The 22,629-nt window shown below is 43.6% G+C and overlaps 2 protein-coding genes across 2 annotated transcripts in view; both read right to left on the bottom strand.

Annotated features, from left to right (window-relative positions):
* Window positions 1–1,492, bottom strand: part of NAGPA (N-acetylglucosamine-1-phosphodiester alpha-N-acetylglucosaminidase) — a 30,623-nt gene extending 29,131 nt beyond the window's left edge. Inside the window, exon 1 of the mRNA XM_082246911.1 lies at window positions 1,330–1,492. Within this exon, the coding sequence (XP_082103037.1) occupies window positions 1,330–1,478 (149 nt within the window). The 5' untranslated portion in view covers window positions 1,479–1,492. The remainder of the gene's footprint in view (window positions 1–1,329) is intronic.
* A 9,662-nt stretch (window positions 1,493–11,154) lies between these two features.
* LRWD1 (leucine rich repeats and WD repeat domain containing 1) overlaps window positions 11,155–22,629 on the bottom strand; it is a 44,395-nt gene continuing 32,920 nt past the window's right edge. Inside the window, exons 11-16 of the mRNA XM_082244376.1 lie at window positions 21,922–21,994; window positions 19,802–19,942; window positions 18,776–18,879; window positions 15,125–15,286; window positions 12,348–12,463; window positions 11,155–11,389 (exon numbers count right to left, since the gene is read on the bottom strand). Coding sequence (XP_082100502.1) covers window positions 11,249–11,389; window positions 12,348–12,463; window positions 15,125–15,286; window positions 18,776–18,879; window positions 19,802–19,942; window positions 21,922–21,994 — 737 coding nt within the window. The 3' untranslated portion in view covers window positions 11,155–11,248. The remainder of the gene's footprint in view (window positions 11,390–12,347; window positions 12,464–15,124; window positions 15,287–18,775; window positions 18,880–19,801; window positions 19,943–21,921; window positions 21,995–22,629) is intronic.

Below are 22,629 nucleotides of genomic sequence, written 5' to 3'. Positions count from 1 at the left end.
CCCCCTCCCCCCAGAGGATGTCTTAAAGATCTAACGATGTTACACAGCTTGACCTTCATTCATGTCTTGTGAGTTACCACACACATTGCCTCACATGTATTAATAAACTGTCTGCACTTAGAGCGCTTCTCCTCTTTGTTTTTTTTGCTTAAACAGAATCTCCTCTTGGTCTGTGGAAGAGCGGCTCAGTGCATATGGACTACCCCTTTCTGACTACACGTTGATCCCATACTATACAATAATTTTATTTTATCAGTTTCATTTACTGCTCAGCCTTTGTTAGCCTTTTTTGTCCCTTCCCCCCTCCTTGTTTTGTAATTGATTTATCATACACATCCCCTGTGTTGGAGGTTTTTAGCGCTCTGGTCATACATATGCAACTTATTGACAGCAATAGAACCGGTCAAGCTGATTTTGAAAGTAGTTCCTACCCTACTTTTTGAGATTTAAGGTGCAACTTGCATAATCGCACAGATGTCTTCCACGTTGCAACTGAAGTCGCACAATTTCAAAGTAGGATCCAGTGAGACCATAGACTTAATGTGAATTATTAGAACATTTTTAATAAACTACCCACCACTGCACTGGTGCTTTCTTTTCTATACTAGGTTCACACACACACACACAGGAGCGTTGGGGGAAATTGCATGCGATTCGAACAGAAACCACATTGCATTCCTGTTCAAGCCGCATGCGATTTTTTGCAGTGCGATTTGAGCCCATTCATTTTGTATGGACGCAAATTGCACTGCAAAAGTATCAGTACTCTGTATCGGTGAGTACTTGACCGGAAGGATCAGTACTGCCGATGAAGAAACTGTATCAGTGCAACCCTAGTTAACAAGCCTTGGCCCCACTCACACCTGAGTGTTCCCAAAACGTGCGAAAAAATGCTCCAGACTGCACAACATGCTAGTAGTGCTATCAGTTGTTAATGGCAACCCAAACGCGGCTAGCAGACACGCATTTTTGTCAAGCGGTTAAGAAACACGTCATGCTCTGCACCTGAAAAGGGGACAGGAGCTTCTTTGGCTCTTTTGTCACGCAGAGGGCAGCTCATCCAAGTGAATGGGATACTTTATGCTTTCATGTGAATAGGGCTTTACAGCTTCAAAGGCAGCAAAACCCATCAACTGAACTAAGCAAAATCAGGTCACTCATCCTCACTTGTAATATATTTACACACACTATGAGTGTACACAAGTTATAATCCAGCTATAGGAACAGCCCAGGCCTCCTAGTCATATAAACACAGGGCACAGCTTCCTTGTTACTAAGAATGGAGAAGTTAGGATACGTCATCATGTAATTCGCTCAGTGTCCGTGTACCTGGCGCTGACACACAGCCAGCAGTACAGTATCAGTGCGATCCGAAGCGTCTCCTTCCAGCAGGCATTGGAGGTGTTAGGTGCCCGGACACACCGAACCGATCTGACCAACCGGGTACTCTCCCCTCTCCCTCCACTGGGCGCCGACATGTTGGACACAGCGAAGTCACATGACTACTTCCGGGAACTCCCGGTGACCACGTGACACGTCATGAGTAACACGCTCCCTTGCAGAGCTCCTATGTACAGAACTGTGTGTTGTCACCTTGTCTGCTCTTCTACCCCCAATTACTGATCACATGAGCCTTTGTAAACCAGTGTGGTGTGACCCCAGCCTGACATCACACATGGCTTCAACTGTCACCTGCTCATCTCTTCTGAGTCTCTCACAGCACTCTGTGGCATTTTCTCATTTTATTTTGCCACACATGGGTGGTAATGGTCCCTTTGCTCAGTGGCAGGAGTGTAGAATGACCACATTTCCAAACTGCCATTCAGAAACAATTTTGGGGGGTGTGAATGTAGTCTCAGGGTTGACGGGGTGAATTTTCAGGCGAATTGTTGGTGTTAGCACTTAAAGCAGAGTTCCACCCTAAAAACTATGCACCTCCGCTAGCTTAGATGAACCTGAAAAACAATTGGATACTTAAAAAAAATTTTTTGCTTCACTTACCTTGTTTTTAATGAAAATATACTTCTCTTCCTCCCTCTGCAGCCACGGCCCACGACATTACTTCCTCCTTGCATTGACTCCTGGGAGATGAGCGTCATCGATCCCAGGAGTCAATGCGCCTGCACCAGAGTCACTCGTCACTTCCAGGGCAGGCCCATCATTCCCTGCTAAACAGCTTCTGGGCATGCATTCTGGGACTCCAATGTCACGGAAGAGGACACAAAGAGGGACGCTTTGGCTTCAGCTGCTCACACCTGAGATGGCAGCGCTGGACAAGACATTTTCAAGGGAAGTATTTCTTCTTCCAGGCAGGGCCAGATTAACGTAGGGGCTATTGGAGCTGCAGCTCCAGGCCCCTACCTTTTATATAGGCCCCGGGTTTGCCATATTCACTGTGACGCTCTTCTGTCACTTGTAAACACAGAAGTCTGGCTTCTATGCTCGCTTCCCCAGGCAGCACCCTCAGAACCTCCCCACACAGCGCGAAGGCCGGACAAGGAGGGACAGTTGCCGATGCATGGATGTGTTTATGGGCTTCAGAGACAGCATCCCATGTTGAATTAGGCATGCATGGCTGCACCCTTCCTCCTCTGGGTGCATGCCAAGGCACGGCCCTTAAGGCCCTTCAAAATCCTCAGCACCAAGACCATGATGCTCTTAATCCGGCCCTGCTTCCAGGTAAGTGAAACGGGACAGTTCAGAGGCTATCGTTGCTTAAATGCACTAGCCCTGACTGTGCCGGGGGTATTTTTAGGTAAAAAAATGTTTGCCCAGAACTCCGCTTTAAAGTGATTGCTAAGTCTAATTTTTTTTAAAGAAGAAATAAACATGTTATACTTACCTCCTTTGTGTAGTGGTTTTGCACAGGACAGCCTGGATCCTCCTCTTCTTGGGCCTCTGCAGGAAGAGAATAAAAGTGCCCAGTAGGCAAGTGGTTGATGGCACCCTAAGCATAGGTGGCAGGTGTTTTTGGGCAGGTTTTGGCCGCAACAAAGGTTGGGGCACGGTAGTGGATAGATTCTTCTGCATGCTCCTAACCTGGCACGCCCTCCCACACTCCGACCTTGTCCTGGCCCTGGTGGGGAGTACTAGGCACGGCGAAGGAGGAAGTTATCTCCTCCTCTGCTTTGAATTATGGGCAGGGAGTCGCGGCGTGGCGTCACTGGTTGCTAGACGCCAGGCGGCTCTAGCAACCAGAGGCCAGAGTCTCAGGTGGAGGCGCAGCGAGCGCTATGGCGGGATTTCCTCACTCTGTCAGTTTTATTCTGGGACACCATTGTCTTGAAATGAAGGTGCTCGGGACCCAGGACAGACCTACAAAATGCAGGATTCTCCCGGGCAATCCAGAACATGTGGTCGCCCTAGGCAGGAGCTTGATGGCTGCATAAGAGTGCAGCTTGTCACTCTTTAAAACTGCACACACTCGTTGAATGGCGACAAACTACGGTACTGAAAAATCTCCATAGGCAACGCTTTTAAAACTTTTAATGGTTACCTGTTTAGAGTTACAGAGGAGGTCTTGCACTAGATTTATTGCTCTTGCTCTGCAATCATGGCAATACCTCACATGGGTGTTTCAAACACTGCTTACATTTGTGGGCGCGACTTACGTATGGGTATGCTTTGGCGCGCAAGTACGGGAAGAATAGGGCGCTTTAAAAAAAAAAAAAAAATGCTTTCTCTTATTTATTTTATTTTTACACCATCTCGGACCAATGCTGCATCCACCTAGTCCTAAGTAAGTATAAATGGGGGGGGCTGGGAGAAAGACTTTTAAAAAAAATAAAAAACTTAAAAAAAATCACATGTAAATGAGATTTGCCCAATACTTTGTAGAAGCACCTTTGGCACCAATTACAGCCTCAAGTCTTTTTGAGTATAATGCTACACACTTGGCAGGGGCGTCGGACCGCACCACACCAGGGTGTCCACAGGGGGGGGGGGGGGGGTAGGGTGACACCGCTCTGCCTCTGCTCAAGCTCCTGATCCTTCTCTTCTCCCTCTCATCTATGCGGGCAGGCCGGCATTGCATCGCCGCTGAGCCGCATAATGTGATGTGTACTCAGTACCGGCTGGTGCATTGGGGGCACAGGGGTGTCGCCCCCCCCCATCCATGCGTCCGGCCGCCTAATCTACATGCGGGGCACCGGAAGCATGGAGTTCAATGGGGTTTTTTTTTCTGAGTCACCTGACTAGAGCCAAAGGCTCTAATAGGCTTCAGAAAAGGGTGGAGCCCACCGATTGTGTGACAATAGCGAATGAAAATTCGCTATTGTCACACGGATCCTCCTCCTGGCCAATCAGGAAGCGGGTCAGAGACCCGCTTCCTGATTGGCCGAAAGGCAAAACCATGCCGTTGGCCGAGGAGGCGGCGGGAAGACTGAGGAGAAGCCGCCGCTGCAGGTAAGTGCACTGGTCCGGGGGGGGGGGGGGGGGCACGGCACGCTGGTCACTCTGCATTGAAAGGTGCACACTTATCTCACCAGTGTGCCCCCTTTCAATGCAGAGAGATCAGCGTGCCCCCATTCAATGCAGAGAGATCAGCGTGCCCCCATTCAATGCAGACAGACCAGCGTGCCCCCATTCAATGCAGAGAGATCAATGTGCCCCCTTCAATGTAGAGAGATCAGCGTGCCCCCTTCAATGCAGAGAGATCAGCGTGCCCCCTTCAATGCAGAGAGATCAGCGTGCCCCCTTCAATGCAGAGAGATCAGCGTGCCCCCTTCAATGCAGAGAGACCAGCGTGCCCCCTTTCAATGTAGGGTTCAGTTTTAAACTTACATTTTGCCTGAGAAATACACTTTGGGGCTATCCACATTTCTTTGTTTTCATGCTGCAATAATAATGCATTTCGCTGCATGAAAATGCATCAGTGAAAAGTAAAACTCCCATTCTTTCCTGTTTGACTGGTTCACACCTCCTGTATGTGCTGCAGTTAGGTGTGAAAGAAAAAAAAGGAAATGATATGAGCCCGTTCACACCCATGAATGTGTATTACCAAGTGCACTGCAATGCACTTGACAGTCTAAATCCAGCCTAATAGTGTGACATGTCAGGGTTTTTACTAAATATTAATGATTTATACTTTTTAAATCGATACAGGCACAAAACTACCGTATATCCAGAAAAAATGCTAATTACACTACGGTGTGCCAGTGGTGCAATTTACACAATACATGCCCTGCTCTTTCCTAAAAGCAAAGCAAATTCATACCCGAGATGTTATAAAGAAGATATTCAATGCAGAGAGACCAGCGTGCCCCCTTTCAATGCAGAGTGACCAGCGTGCCGTGCCCCCCTTCAATGCAGAGTGATCATCGTGCCCCCTTTCAATGCAGAGAGACCAGTGTGCCGTGCCCCCCTTCAATGCAGAGAGATCATCGTGCCCCCTTTCAATGCAGAGAGACCAGTGTGCCCCCTTTTCAATACAGAAATATAAAAAAGAAAATAAATCGCATCCAGACTGGGTATGTTTCTTTATGTCTGGATGCGATTTTTTTTATATTTCTCTCCCCAGTGCATGAAAGATGAAACAGGGGACACTCACTAGAAGGACATCTGTACTGTATTTAAAACACAGGGGGTCCTTGCAGGCCCAAATCTGTCTGGGGAGTGGCCCTTGCACACAGAGGAGGAGGAATAGCAAATTCACACTGACACTAAAGCCCCTTTCACACTGTCCGTCCATCGGACAAACTCAGTTTATCTCCGCTGAGCAGGAGGATGACACCTGTTCTCCGCTGTGTGCGGAGACACAGCTGTCAGGTCCCCATGTATCTCTATGGGGGAATCGGATGGGAACAGACCGTCGGTCTGTTCTCATCCGATCCGCTGGACGGATGGAAAATAGGGTTTCTAGATTTGACGGATCGGATCAGATGACAGCGGACATGTCTCCGCTGACATCCGATGCCCCATAGGGATGCATGGGGGGACCGTTCAGATCCGCCAAAAAAACATACATGCGGATCTGAACGGTCCGCATGTGTGAAAGAGCCCTAAGGGTGAATAAACTGATTGCTGAGAGTGAGACAAGCACTGCTGCATCTGATAAATAAAACATACTGAAGTTACGGACTATTTAACAGCACAAATCAAAAAGAAGCACCTTATATCGGTCTGGGCACCTTAAGTTTAATTGCACTATTTTCCACATTGGCACTTTTTTTATGAGTAAATATAATGGCACTTTTTTTGAATAATACAAATATTATGTATGAATATTGCATATATGTTTTGAATAGAGTACTGTATATGAATTTGCACTAAGGAAATGCACTTTGGTCTTTATATGTATGGACCCTTCCGATCCGCCTGTCAGTTTTTTTGGCGGGTCTGAAAGGTCACCTCATGCATCTCTATGTCCGCTGACATTCAATCCGATCCATTAAATCTGGACAGATGGAAACCCTATTTTCCATCCTTCCAGCGGATCGGATGAGAACAGACAGACGGTTCGTTCCCATCCGATTCCCCCATAGAGATGCATGGGGACCTGACAGCTGTGTTTTATTATTTTCATCTGATATTGTAATTTAAAGGTCATTTTAACTCTCCTAGTTATTAATGTCGCTATTGCCATCACATTTAGTGTTATATGGGAGCTATGATTTACAAGTTACATTAGTAAAAAAAAAAATCAAAAAAAAAAAAACATTATTGAAAGGGGTTGGGGTGACACCGTGAGTTACCGCATCGGGTGACACCAACCCTAGTGATGCCACTGGCGCTTGGCACTCCTATTTTTGGGCAATTTCTCCCATTCTTCTTTGCAGGACTTCTCAAGCTCCCTCAGATTGGATGGGGAGCAGCGGTGCACAGCTATTTTTTAGATCTCTCCAGAGATGTTCAATCGGGTTCAAGTCTGGGCTCTGGCTAGGCCACTCAAGGACATTCAGAATTGTCCCGTAGCCACTCCTTTGTTATCTTGGCTGTATGCGTAGGGTCATTGTCCTGTTGGAAGATGAACCTTTGCTCGGGTCTGAGGTCCAGGGCGCTCTGGAGCAGGTTTACATCATGGATGTCTCTGTACATTGCTGCATTTATCTTTTACTGCATCCTGACTAGTCTCCCAGTCAGTGGTGTATTTAGGTTTTGTGCTGCCCTAGGCCTGTCTAAACTTGGGCAGCCCCTAATTTAAATATTACCCACCCCTTCTTGTAAAGGCCACACCCCTTCCTGTTTATGACCCTCCCTATCATCTGTAAACCACAGTCTATCAGTGCCACCTTATCAGTTCCCATAAGTTCAGCCTCATTACAGCCTATCAGTGGCCACAAGTGCAGTCTATCAGTGCCCATCAGTGCAGCATCATCAGTGCAACATATCAGTGCCCAACAGGGCAGCATATCAGTGTAGCCCCATCAGTGCAGCCTCGTGCCCATTAGTGCAGCCTCATTAGTGTTCATCAGTGCAGTTGATCAGTACCCACCACTGCCGCCTCCTCAGTGGTTATCAGAGCAGCATATTAGCGCCCATCAGTGCAGCCTATCAGTGGCCATCAGTGCAGACTTATGTCACTGGATTGGTAAGATAACTCCTTTCTTTAAAAAAATTTGGACTTGTGTTTGCGGTCACTGATTGTAATCATAGGATTATTTCACTCATTTGTATAATGACTAGGAAGTCCATTGTCATTATACAAATAAGTGAAATAATCAGTGGCAGCAAACACAAGTCCAAATATCCCATAAGATTGGAGTAATCTTACTAACCCAGAGACATATTGCGATAGTACATATGAGGTGAGCAGGTCCAAAATATTATAGCAATCATATACAATAAAAGTCTTAATTGTATATGATGCAATTCAATATGCTCACTCAAGGACAAGGATGTTTAAAAGAAATTAAATTATATTATTGACATGATGCCTGCCATACCTGGGGGGCGAAGGAGAGTAGGCGGAGAATTAGGCTGCAGTGCCACACCTATTAGTATTGGCGGCGGTGGGACCAGTTGTATCGAGTGTGGTTGGCAGCTTGCGGTCTGTCCGAATGTCCTCATCAGCCGGTATTATCATACCATTTTATAGGGGTGCCTGACTGATTTGCCTCCTGGACCCTGCCCTCCGGCCCAATTCGCCCCATAAGACTGGCACTATACTACAAGTGTAGCGCAAGCCGGTGGGGACCCTTTTCTTGCGGGAGCAGATTTTTTTTTTTTTTTTTTGTGCGGGGTGCGGGATTTTTGCTGCCCCCCATAAAAGTGCTGTCCTAGACCTGGGCCTGGTCAGCCTAGGCCAAGATACAGCACTGCTCCCAGTTCCTGCTGCTGAAAAACATCCCCACAGCATGATGCTACCACCACCATGTTTCATGATTTCAAGCCACCATTTCAGTCCGACTTTGGGGGAGATTTCATAGACATCTGTGTGGGTCTCTGCACAGATGTCTATTGGAATTGCCCCTCAAAGTCGCCAAAAGTAGTACAGAAACTACTTTTGGGAATCGGTGTGGCATTTTTAGTAAATCTACCCCCATGGTTTGGCAATAGGCTATTCTTTTTTTGTATGCTTATCCAATCCTATATGACTGCATTACCTACCTTATTGTCTTGTAAAAAAAAAAAAAAAAGAAAAAGAAGAGGAATTTATAAAAAAAAAAAAAAAAAAAAGGGACATGAGACGGGGAGGCGCAGTCTGCACAAAGAGAAATGAAATAAAAAAGGAAGAGGGAGGATAAGAGATACAATAAGAGATACAAGTAGGTTGTTTAGGAATGCAAGACCATTCAAAGAAGTGCTCTGTGTTTTTCTTCCCTTGTGTGTGTGATATACATGTACAATGTATTAAAGTGGTTGTAAAGCCTGAAGGGTTTTTACCTACATGCATTCTATGTATACAGCTCCTGAGCCTGATCCCGCGATGTGCACAAGGTCTCTGCCTCCTCATTGGCTGAGAGACAGTATGGACACACAGAGCGAGGCTTGGGAGCCAATAGGCACAATAGGGGCACTCGGCAAGAGGGGGGGGGGGGGGCCCAGGAGCACTCGAGGGGGACCTAAGAAGAGGAGAATCAAGGCTGCCCTGTGTAAAATCACTGCACAGAGCAGGTATTTCATGTTTTTTTTTTTAATTAAGCCTTTAGTATAACTTTAAGGAAGAAATAGGATACATTTTTTGTAATTGCATGAAACTAATAAAAAGTTTATAATAAAGATTAGAACAAAAAGGATAATCATCCATAAGAGAATAAAAAAAAAAAAAAAAATAAGCAAAATCTGAAAAATAGACGTTTATTTTCCATGTATTAAACAGAGTAATATTTAAATGTACTTAAACATATTTTGCGTTCGATATTTACAGGAGGTGTGGCATTTTACCTGACTGAGTTAAAACATTATGAATATAATATAAATACAGCGCAACCTCATCTCATCTGTGTATATCCAAAGATTGTTACACATGTAAATATTTCTAAAGTGGGAATTAATATGGTCTGGTTGACGGGTTTCGAAGGGGGACCCTCTTCCTCAGAGCCAAAAAGTGCTATTTGAGTAGCACTTTTTAGCTCCGAGGAAGAGGGTCCTCCCTCGAAACTTGTCAGCCAGACATATGCGGATATCAGCACTACAGGAGTGTCCTGGCTGTTTTGGAGGCGATCGGTTCAATTGCCATTACATGTGTACAACCATCATTTGTTTGGGAGTACACTGTATGTTGCTTTTTCGGATTTTAATAAACCTATATAATGGTAATGCACGAGGTCGGTGCACCCTTTTCTTGTTGTCTTTCAGTGTATTTGGATACCCTTGGTCCTAAGGGGGCAGCAAGACCTAAGATGGTGCCTACAAAGACCACATAAGATCATTTACCCTTTGTCACATACCACTCGAGCGCAGGAGAATTACTGTTCTTTGATGTCTCTAGATGTGTCAAGGTCCCAATGTATCCTCATACATAACAGTTGACCATAGGGAACAAAAACATCATATCTAGTGCTCTCTGTAAAAACTTTTATTTGGACACAAATATAAAAAGGGCTCACTCACATAGTTCAGCACTAAGCCGTGCCAGCTGTATTAGGCTCGTGATATCAATCCACTGGCTCACAGCCAGATCGGTGATGGTCGTGGGTAAAATCGAATGTCAGGCCCTGCCTCCAGACGCGTTGCGTCTTCAAAAAATACGCCACTGAAGAAGTCTTTTTTTGAAGAGGCAACGCGTCTGGAGGCAGGGCCTGACATTCGATTTTACCCACGACCGTCACCAATCTGACGGCTTTGAGCCAGTGGATTGATATCACAAGCCTAATACAGCTGGCACGGCTTAGAGTTGTACTATGTGAGTGAGCTCTTCTTTTTTGTGTCCAAGTTTTTTACAGATAGCACTAGATATGTTGTTTTTGTTCCCTATGGTCGACTGTTATCAATGAGGATACATTGGTATCTTGACATATCTAGAGACATCCATCCATCCATTCTGAGCTTGGTTATCCCTAAGGGGGAACAAGGTACTTTGAATCTCTGGTGAAACAGGAGTCAAAGTTGGAGGTGATCTGCTAGGAGTCACTGGTGGTGGATTAGTTTTGAGCACCTGTTCTTGAGGTTAATCACTTTACACAGAGGTGGCAGGATTACTCGTTCAGTTTTCGGACTGATTGAATATCACTGGAGGACTCTGCTTCCTTTAATTTGCTTTGTTTTGTTAATAGTCACGTTTCAAACTGACACATTGTAATTCTATTTCACGCTCAGTTTGTGTATGTGATTCAGTCACTATGTATCAATATTGATTCACACTTTAGAAATATTTGCACATGTGTAACAATCTTTGGATAGACACAGATGAGATGAGATTGCGCTGATTTTAGATTATAGTCGTATCTATTAGAGTGTAGTAAAAACACCTATTGAATACGGGCGGCAATCAATTTTGCACTGTTTTTTTTTTATTTATTTTTTTTCACAGGATATTTTACTTTCATTTTTTTCACCGTATATTTTGTTTGCACTTGGGACACAGTATTGCGCTGATTAAGATATATTATATTACGAGCTAAAACATTTACAGGGACAAAATATGATACAAATACAAAATCCCTCTGATCCAACCGTTACCATAATGAAAATTAAAATATTTAAAATGTACCAAATTTTAAAATATTACATACCAAATAATACCTGTCAATATAAAAGGTTATCAGTATTTTTTTTTTTTTTTTTTTTACATAAAAAGAACTAAAAGCCCCTACAAATTACAGTTTTTGTAATCCCAGAGACGCGTCCATCTCTGTAGGTTTCCCAATTATAAGATTTTCCAGATAGCAATAACATTTTTGTCAGTTAGGGCAACTAAATATTCCTTTCCTGGGTTTACAAGCACAGTGTTGATCATAGTCTTTTCCATTTTCTCTTTTCTTGAAATGGGAGCTGGCCAGGTAATAACCTGTTTAAATAAGGCAAAAAACATTATGAGGAGCGTTTTCTGCTCACTAAAAGCACAACAATCTGGGGGTAAAACAAATACTGAATCAGAAAGGTTTGTTACAATTTTGTATTGGAATTGAAGATAACAGAAACATACATACATGTGTTAAAGCAGAATTTAAAGCCGATCTCCATGTTTCCTTTCACTTTAAATAGGTTGTTTTGACCAAGCTGGTCGAAACAAACTATTTCCTTCACCAAGTGCTGCACTGGCTCTAAGCACTGCTTCAGCTACATACAGTACACCATGCTGGGTTTTGGCTGTGAGACAAAGAATTCTCATCTCACACCCGGGAAACAGAAGAAGAGTCAGTCTGAGCGGCGCTCAGCTATTCATAGGCAGCTTTGTATTCTGTGAATGAATACAAAGCTTCCTCTGATTGGCTGTGGCAAAGAGGCAGGTTAATGACGACACATTCTCTGACTTGGCCAATCAGATGCCCATATTACAAAGTGAGTGCGAAGTGCTCTACAGAAAATTTTCAACTGTACTGTAACAAGTGGGACCAACTTAACCCTGCAAACTATGCCATAGCTTTGAAAATATTTTCTTTGTTTTCAACTGATCAATTCAGATTTTTATTAAATGTTTCAGTGCTAAAACAGTCAAGTTTCCAAAAATAAAATACACAAATGCTGTGTTGGTAGGCTGAGAGCCAAGGGCCAAATAAATATTTTTTCTTTTGGGTGAGGTCCTTAGCACTAGGAGTTCTAGTAAGCAATTCAGCACTGTGTGGCACATGCATTTGAGACTTTTGATGCTAGTTCTTTCGACATGTCACACCATACCTAAAATGTATGTGTATGTATATATATATATATATATATATATATATATATATATATATATATATATATATATATATATATATATATATTATATATATATATATATATATAAAAACAAAAAAGTGTACCTTTGTGGGTTCTTTCAGAGCACCTCCTGAAACTCCCTTCTGTAGCTCAGCTTGACAGGGTTCAAGATCATAAATCCACACTTTCCCATCCTCATCACCACAGAATAGGCAGAGCCCTGTAAAAAAAAAAAAAAATACTGTATGCAATGAGAGAAGCAATATTTGTGTTCTATAGAACACCCAGCAGATTTAGTCCTTTTATTTAATGGAAATAAAGAAGCTGATGTGCCAGGGCTGTTTGACACCACGTTGCACAATTCCCGACTGCCATAAAAAATGTCCAATTTGATAGGTTGGGAAGCCTTACTTCCTGAGCAGCAAGGACATATGTAAGGATTGCCATGGCTGACAATTTAGATGCTGCTGCACAGAAGAACCGTCAGCATATAAATGAAAAACCTCTGAAGGGAAGGCATTGCCAGGCTTAGTGCCCAGTCAAACAAATTCAGCTGATGCTTAAGGAGGATATATGGTCTGCCCTATAGGTTACAAAATTGCAATGATTTTATGTGCAAGAGGAACAATACATTAGGATGTCCACAGAACTTTAGAATCCTCCTTCAAAAACTGCTCAATCACCACTTGGCCATGCAATGTATCAGAGGTGTGCAATTCACAAGACTAGCTAAATTAAGTTTCTCTGTCCAATCAAATATATATATACATACATACATACACACACACATACACACACACACACAGTATCTCACAAAAGTAAGTACACCCCTCACATTTTTGTAAATATTTTATTCTATCTTTTCATGTGACAGCACTGAAGAAATGACACACTTTGCTACAATGTAAAGTAGTGAGTGTACAGCTTTTATAAAACAGTGTAAATTTGCTGTCCCCTCAAAATAACCCAACACAGCCATTATTGTCTAAACCGCTGGCAACAAAAGTGAGTACACCCCTAAGTGAAAATGTCCAAATTGGGCCCAATTAGCCATTTTCCATCCCCAGTCTCATGTGTGCATGGGGAGTAGGTGTGTTTAATATATGGTGTCATCGCTCTCACTCTCTCATATTGGTCACTGGAAGCTCAACATGGCACCTCATGGCAAAGAACTCTCTGAGGATCTGAAAAAAAAAAAAAAAAGAATAGTTGCTCTACATAAAGATGGCCTAGGCCATAGGTAGGCAACCCGTGGCTCCGGAGCCGCATGCGGCTTTTTTAAACCTTTGCAGCGGCTCCGGGGCGGATGAGGGGAGGAGGTGCACTGTGCGTCACGCAGAGCCGCCGATTGGCGGCCTTCTGGGTGTCATCGGTGCGCATAGCAATGCGCCCCGACACTCCCCCACTGTGGCGCTGTCCTGGCTGTGATTGGTCCAATCATAGAGGACATCCCGGGTGACGTCGCGTGGGGAGCGGTGCGTGCATTAGTCACGCACCGTCCCGACGTCACCTTCCCGCTCGCCGTCAGAGAGGAGGGCAGCGGCGCGAATGCAGGTCAAGGAAGAAGAAGACGTCCGACCGAGACCCGACTCCCATCAGCAGCACGCCAGGCACGGTGACGGCAGGTAAGTGAAGTGATGCTTTGAAGGGGGCACGCACGCACGCTGGTCTCTGCATTGAAAGGGGGCATGTACGCTGGTCACTGCTTTGAAAGGGGCATGTACGCTGGTCACCACCATTGAAAGGGGCATGTACGCTGGTCACCACCATTGAAAGGGGCATGTACGCTGGTCACTACATTGAATGGGGCATGTATGCTGGTCACTGCATTAAAAGGGGCATGTACGCTGGTCACTACATTGAAAGGGGCATGTACGCTGGTCACTGCATTAAAAGGGGCATGTACGCTGGTCACTGCATTAAAAGGGGCATGTACGCTGGTCACTACATTGAAAGGGGCATGTACGCTGGTCACTACATTGAATGGGGCATGTATGCTGGTCACTGCATTAAAAGGGGCATGTACGCTGGTCACTACATTGAAAGGGGCATGTACGCTGGTCACTACATTGAAAGGGGCATGTACGCTGGTCACTGCATTAAAAGGGGCATGTACGCTGGTCACTACATTGAAAGGGGCATGTACGCTGGTCACTACATTGAAAGGGGCATGTACGCTGGTCACTACATTGAAAGGGGCATGTACGCTGGTCACTGCATTGGAAGGGGGCATGTACGCTGGTCACTACATTGAAAGGGGGCATATACGCTGGTCACTACATTGAAAGGGAGCATGTACGCTGGTCACTACATTGAAAGGGAGCATGTACGCTGGTCACTACATTGAAAGGGGCATGTACGCTGGTCACTACATTGAAAGGGGCATGTACGCTGGTCACTGCATTAAAAGGGGCATGTACGCTAGTCACTGCATTGAAAGGGGGCATGTACGCTGGCCACTACATTGAAAGGGGCATGTACGCTGGTCACTACCATTGAAAGGGGCATGTATGCTGGTCACTACCATTGAAAGGGGCATGTACGCTGGTCACTACCATTGAAAGGGGGCCTGTACGCTGGTCACTACATTGAAAGGGGCATGTACGCTGGTCACTACATTGAAAGGGGCATGTACACTGGTCACTGCTTTGAAAGGGGGAATATATGCAGTATTATATTGGTTTTAAATGTCGCAATGGTTTTGCGGCTCTCAAAAACGTACCTGTTCTGACTTAACAACAAACCTACAGTCCCTATCATGTTTGTAACCCAGGGACCGCTTACAGGAGAGAAAACACAGAAAATAGAGGTTGCATATGCACAGACAGCAAATTTCAGAAGTTAATGGAAAGTCAAAGGCAGAAGAATGCATGTACTTTACCTGAAGAGGTTGTGAGAGTGAGATATGGTAGTTCAGTCTGTGACCACTTAAGCTCTGCTAGTACAGCTGCCTCCACTTTCTTGGCGCTCTTAGAGCGCTGTTTAGGGAAAGACTTCTTCCAACTCCAAATGTATATGGATCCTTGCATGGAACTTTTAGAAGCTGTTAATGGAAAAAAAATATATATAAATTTTAGTACCATCATAGCCAAACACCGGAAGATTAAAAAGACTGGTCCACCAAAATTATTTTAGATTTCAAGGGATGCTGGAGAGTAAACTTACCTAACAGTTTCTTAAAGCGGTTGTAAACCCTGTAAAAAAAAAAAATAAAAAAAAAAAAACCTGCAAGACAAAGGCATAATGAGCTAGTATGCATCGCATACTAGCCCATTATGTTTAACTTACCTTAAAACGAAGCCCCGACACGGACCCCCGGACATCGATGCAGGCGCTGCCATGATCCCTCGTCGTCTCTTCCGGGTTCGGCGGCTCCGGCGCGCTGATTGGCCGGAAGAGACGGCTCCAGCGCGCTGATTGGCCGGAGCCGCGATGACGTCACTCCCGCGCATGCGCGGGAGTGATTTTTCCGGCAAGCTCCCGGCAAGTTAATTGAAGGTCCCCCCGGACCTTCAGAGCGCATGCGCCGCTCGCGCGAGCGGCTGCATGCACTGTAAATATCTCCTAAACCGTGCCGGTTTAGGAGATATTATTTGTACCTACAGGTAAGCCTTATTATAGGCTTACCTGTAGGTAAAAGTGTAAAAAAGCGGGATACAACCGCTTTAAATCATTGGGACATTCAAATGATGGGATCTCTATGTTGTAGTTTCTGGTCCTCGGAATATTTACATTTATTTTATGGAAGATAAGGTCTCCGAAAAAATTTAAGAAGCCAGAGGGTGTCTTCCAGCAAAATCCAACTATAGCTGAAACATTACTTTTGGGTAGACTGATACTTTAAGCACTTGACCTCCGGAAGAATACCCCTTTCATGACCAGGCCATTTTTTTTGCGATACAGCACTGCATTATTTTAACTGACAATTGCGGAGGCGTGCGGCACTGTACCCATATAACATTTATATCATTTTTTTTCCACAAATAGAGTTTTCTTTTGCTGGGATTTGATCACCACTGATTGATTTTTGTTTGCGCTATTAACCACTTTAAGACTGGAAGGATTTGCCCCCTTCCTGACCAGGCCCTATTTTACGATTCGGCACTGCGTTACTTTTACGGACAATTGCGCGGTTGCGCGACGTTGTACCCAAATAACATTTTTGTTCTTTTTTACCACAAATAGAGCTTTCTTTTGGTGGTATTTGATCACCTATGCAATTTTTATTTTTTGCGCTATAAACAAAAACATGAGCGAAAATTTTGAAAAAAAAAACAATATTTTTCACATTCTGCTATATGACATTCTCAAAAAAATGTTTAAAAAATCTAAAATTTTTAGCATTTTAGGCCAATATGTTTTCTGCTACATATTTTTGGTAAAAAAAAAAAAAAATCGAAATAAGCGTATTTTGATTGGTTTGCGCAAAAGTTATTGCGTCTACTAACTACGGGAAAGATTTATGTCATTTTTTTTTTTTTTTAACTAGTAAGGGCAGCAATCTGTGATTTTTTGCGGGACTGTGACATTGCGGCGGACAAAACGGACACCGGACTGACATTTTTGATACTTTTGGTGGGATCAGTGACATTACTACAGTAATCAGTGCTAAAAATATGTACGGTTAGTGTAATAATGACACTGGCAGGGAAGGGGTTAACATTATGGGTGATCAAGGGGTTAAATGTGAGCCTAGGGGAGTTATTCTAACTGTGGGGGGCGTGGCTTCTGAAATGACCATAGAGACATGAGATCCTATATAGAAGGATCACATGGGCCCTATGATCATTGCAGGGAGAAGGACGGTCAGCTGTGTTTACAACAGCTGACCATTCTTCTCTCTCAGCGGGGAACGATCGCGGGTGTCAGGCGGCAATCGGAGCCACCTGCCCCCTGCATCGGCTTCCCTGCTGACGAGCGGGGGTGGGAGTGTGCCATCGGCGGTGCGCTCTCACCCCCTAGCCTTCCTAGAGCGAGCGCCGTACATGTATGGCAATTTGCCTGGAAGCGGCTGCCTGCGACAGTATAACTGCGGCGAGCAGTCGTTAACTGGTTAACAAAAAAAGAGACAATTTAAAAAAAATAAAAAAAACAAAAAAAAAAAAAAAACTATTATATTTACTTTTGGCTATAAAACATCCAATGAAAAAAAATTTAATTTCTTTATAAATTGAGGCCAATATGCGTATATTTATTGGTTTACGTGAACGTTATAGCCTCTACAAACTATGGGATATATTTATGTTATTTTTAATACTAGTAATGGCGGCGATCGGCGACCTTTAGGGGGACTGCAATATTGTGGGGGACAATCGGACACTGACTTTTGACACTTTGCGAGAATCAGCGACGCTAATACAGTGATCAGTGCTAAAAATATGTCACTGTACTAATGACACTCTCTGAGAAGGGGTTAAACATCTAGGGCAATCAAAGGACTACCTGTGTGCCTAGCCAGTGTTTTTGTGTACACATTGTGCTGCTTTCACTAGGGGAAGAGATCAAATCTAATCTCTGCTTTGCAGAGACACGGGATCATCCCTTCCCCCCTGTCAAAACTGAGATAAGTCTTGTTTAAATAGGCATTTCTCAGTTCTCCATGTTTTACTAACGATGGGTGGGTGTCGGGGTACAGAGAGTCCCCAGGGACCCGCAGATCAGCTTCTGCTCTAAATTTTCACAGCAGAAGCGGCCTGCTGGCTGTGCACGTACCCCCTGCGGGCAGAAATACAGAATCATACATACATATATATATATATGTGATTCTGCCCACAACTGCCCCCCTGTAGCAGTAAAAGTGCTATAGGGCGGTCAGCAAGTAGTTAAAGTGGTAGTATACTAAAAAAAAAAAAAAAAAAAAAAAAACCCTGCAAGACAAAGGCATAATGAGCCCATTATAAAATACTTACCTTAGAACGAAGCCCCAACACGGACCCCCGGACACCGCTGTGGGAGCGGACATGATCCCTCTGTGTCTCTTCCGGGTTCGGCGGCTCCGGCGCTGAGAGTGGCCAGAGCCACGATGACGTCACTCCCGCGCATGCACGCGGGAGTCATTTTCCAGCACTTCCCGACAAGGAAACTCTGAAGGTCCGCCGGACCATTTAGAGCGAATACGCCGCTCGCGTCAGTGGCTGCATGCAGTGCAATCTCCTAAACCGTGCCGGTTTAGGAGATATAAATTGTACCTACAGGTAAGCCTTATTATAGGCTTACCTGTAGTTAAAAGTCACAAAACGCGGTATACTACCGCTTTAAAGAGCAAACCTAACTTTAGATTGATCTGGTCATGCGGTAAAAATGTATTTGCACTGCTTTGCCTATTATCCTAAAATGAGGACTAATCCCATAATTATTGATGGAAAGAGACATGTGAATACCTTTATGTTCTAGGAAAACTCTACTGTGCAATGCTTTCTCCAACAAAACAAGCTATGGCCTCTCTGGAACTAGTTAAACATGAATAATAAACCTAATTGCAGCTAAATACATTAATACTACTGTATTTACTAAAAATCTGCTACAAACCCACCAATTAGATCATCATTCAGAAAGGCCAGTCCATCTATAGTATGATAATCATTGTCATCTGATTTTTTCTTGTATATCGGAAAACTGAATTCTGTATGGTAGGAACTGAATAAAGGCAAAAACAAATAAAGTGAACAAGTTAAAAGGGAATTGTAAAACAATTTCAGAGCATTTTCCACTGTAAACTAGCCCCATGGGCTAAACAAAGATCTTTTATAATTTGTTGTTAAAATTCCATCCCCTATGAGACAAGTACATGTACTACTTTGTCCCAAACTGCTAAGTGCTTTCTAAACATAGGTGTGAGGTCCGACCTGCCCCTCTCCCTTTCCTGTGGTGGCAAATCCAACAACAGCTTTGAAGGGGGAAAAGACTTCAAAAAGAAACCCTGTCTACAACCGGTTGATGGGCTTTCCATTGAATTGTATAGAATCTACACATGCATGAGTTGCAGAATAAAAATTTGGAATATTTAGAGGCTGTGCAATGGACAGTCTTCATATTGAAGATCTTAGAGGAGCAGTTTACAAATAAGTATTATCTTAGGTATTTCTATAGCGCACACACACACATCCATGCACTTGAGGAGCTTACAATCTAAGGTCCCCAACTCACATTTATATTTACACATGCTGGGCCAAAACAGTCTTTGGAGCATTGGACGGAATCTGAGTACCCGGAGGAAACCCACGCAGGCACAGGGAGAACATGGCAGGTAGTGCCGTGGTTGGGATTTAAACCAACAACCTTAGTGCTGGCAGGTGAAGTGCTAACCACTTAGCAACTGTGCTGCCCAGCCCAAGTATTACAAAAATTACTATTGCTGTATTACTATTACAAAAATCCTGGGGTAGTAGAGGGAGTGAGAATATGAACTATTACTAAAATGCTGATGTACAGTGAAAAGGGGGGAGAGGACGCAGAAAATAAAAAAAAAAAATAAAAAACGGCCAAGTGCACATATCAACCTTTCATGCATAACCCAACCCAACTTTTCAGGCAGAGTACATATTCACTAATTTATTACCATTTTCCTTTTTGATTATTCAGCGTTATGTCCCAAACATAGCAACCATCATCACAACCTGCCAGCAAGTATTGATCCACGGAGGAAGGAACCAGACAGAGCCGCAGAGGAGTGGATGGAGTGTCCAGTGTCAGCAACTGGCTGGAAAATAATAGTGACAGTAGGAGAGAAACTTTAGGACTACTAGACATTAAACTTGCATTACTAGAGCTTGACATGTGACCAATACAAAGAAACATATGTAACTTGCAGTTAAAGCATGTATATGTGGATTTTATTTAGTATAGTAAATATGAAATTTTATACTGTATTGCACTTTCGCCAATAGCAATGAGGGAATACTTTATCATGTATTTTATTTTGTCATGTTTTTATTTGTAAAACAAATACTGTATACAATACATACAATATAGTAAAAAGACAGACATCGCAATAGTTTAAAAACTTTTACTCTTTAAGGCCCCTTTCACACAGGCGGACTGTTCAGATCCACCTGTCAGTTTTTTTGGCGGATCCGAACGGATGCCCCATGCATCTCAATGGGGCATCGGATGTCAGCGGAGACATGTCCGCTGATATCCGATCCGTCAAATCTGGACGGATGGAAACCCTATTTTTCATCCTTCCAGCGGATCGGATGAGAACGGACAGACGGTCCGTTCTCATCCGATTCCCCCATAGAGAACAGCGGGAACCTGACAGCTCCGTCCCCGCACACAGCACAGAGACAGAGCTGCCACCCGCCTGCTTAGCGGGGGATCGGCGGATCGAACCACCACTGAGAAAAACAGAGTCTGCCGACGGACTCCACTGTGTGAAATGGGCCTAAAAGATGAACTCTGAATAAACAGCTAAATACACCTTTACCTATATGGAAGCAATGTTACCTTCCTAGAGTTTTTACTTCTCTTCATCCATACCCAATATTTAGACAGCCCTACCACAGAGCACCCCAGTCTGGTGACCAGATTTTCTCTGCTGTACAGCTCAGTCATTTCACTAGCTCCAGCCTGTAATTGGACAGGGAAGGAGCAACAACAGACTCACAAGATCATCTATCTGCTCACTCCCCCTCAGCAGGTTCCTTGTAAGCACATGTACATGCAGGACTCCTAAACGGCCCAGAGTAATGCACCTCCCTATACCTGCTGTACACGTGAATACATGTGGATGGCATCAAGTCAAATTCATATTTTGTTTTATTTAAAAAAGCATTCAAAATACATTTAATGATTTTTAAATACATATTTTATTTGTGCATTTTAGGAACTACCTGAAGTTCAGCTTTAAAATCAAGAGCTCAAGAAATTACTAAACACTAAAATGAATTAACACCTTTGTCTACTTTTCCAGTAACCGGAGAGAAGCTAATTTACAGCTCTTTACTTGACACTCTGTAAAAGTTAGCGCCTGAGCCCATCCCTGTGATGACAGCACATGTTCTACGTACAAAACACTAAATTATTTCATTGCTTCATGAAAACTGAGCTTTTTCCCTGTTCTCCAGCCCCGCTGATCTGTAACATTCTGAGATGGAGTAATGGTCACAAACATCTACACGTTCCTTAAGAGGTAGAAGTTTAAAAATATTGTTTAAAGTGTAAGTTCACCTTTTCACAAAAAATGAAAAGGTGATCGAACACCATACACACTCTCCACCCCCAGGTCCTGGCTGTACTTATCTCCATGGATGATTCGTTTTTACTGCCCATGCAGCTAGTGCTACAGTCCAGGAATTTGAAAGCCAAAACCTTCTTCCCGCTTCTTTCCTTCAGGGTGTGGGGTCAGATCAGAGCAATTTTGATAGGTCAAAGCGGTCACATGCCAGCATGTAGCCAACCAGAATCATTGTGATCCGCCCTGGAAGGAGACTGCAGCTTTCCAACCCCTGGACCCCAGGGAATTTACACTTTACTGTAAGGTGCTTTCACAAAAAGAATTGTCATTTTATTCTAAAGTCATATTGCACTTATGTTATGTGGCTTTTTTTTTTTTTATATCCCAGCAGTGCCTCATATTGCAACATTTCTTGATGCTGATAACAATAAAAGCAGTATTAAAAAAAAAAAAAGAAGAAGAAGAAGAAGAAGAAGAAGAAGGGATGGACTGGTGTAGCTTACCTTGCTCTAAAGTTGTATTCATAGTCTGGAACCCCTATATCCCATAATATGATTCTCTTGTCATAGGATCCAGCTTTCAGAAAAAAAAAAAAACAGACATTATATATTTAAATCATTTCATTCTAATGCAAGCTTTTATTATTATTATTATTATACAGGATTTATATAGCGCCAACAGTTTGCGCAGCGCTTTACAATGTGAAGGAAGACAATACAGTTACAATACAGTTCAAAACAGGAGGAACTAGAGGGCCCTGCTCGTTAGAGCTTACAATCTAGAAGGGAGGGTCAAGTGAAACAAAAGGCAATAACCGTGGGGGATGGGTTGATGGAGAAAAAGGAAGTACAGTAATCCCCCGCTACATCGCGGTTCAGTTTTTGCGGTCCCGGTAATTCGCGGTTTTTTTTGTAATGTTATTTTACTATATAAATCATTAAAAATGAAATATTTTTGTGTTTTCCATAGCTCTTGCTATGTCTCTTAGTATCTTTTATGTGTTTAAATGAGTTTCTATTGTTTTAAAAGTGTGTTTAAAGACCTTAAAATGCTTCTACACGTACAGTGACAGTAAAAAAACATGCCTACAATGCATTTTAATAGGGTTTTTCTATTTCGCGGAATTTCACTTTTCGCGGCTGGGTCCGGAACGTAACCCCCGCAATGGAGGGGGGTTTACTGTACATCTGTTAGGGTTTGGTAGGATAGGC

Source organism: Pelophylax lessonae (assembly GCF_965119305.1).
Source record: "Pelophylax lessonae genome assembly, chromosome: 2".
NCBI lineage: Eukaryota > Metazoa > Chordata > Amphibia > Anura > Ranidae > Pelophylax > Pelophylax lessonae.
Note: the sequence above shows the minus strand (reverse complement) of the source record. Positions and strands in the feature narration are given on the sequence as shown.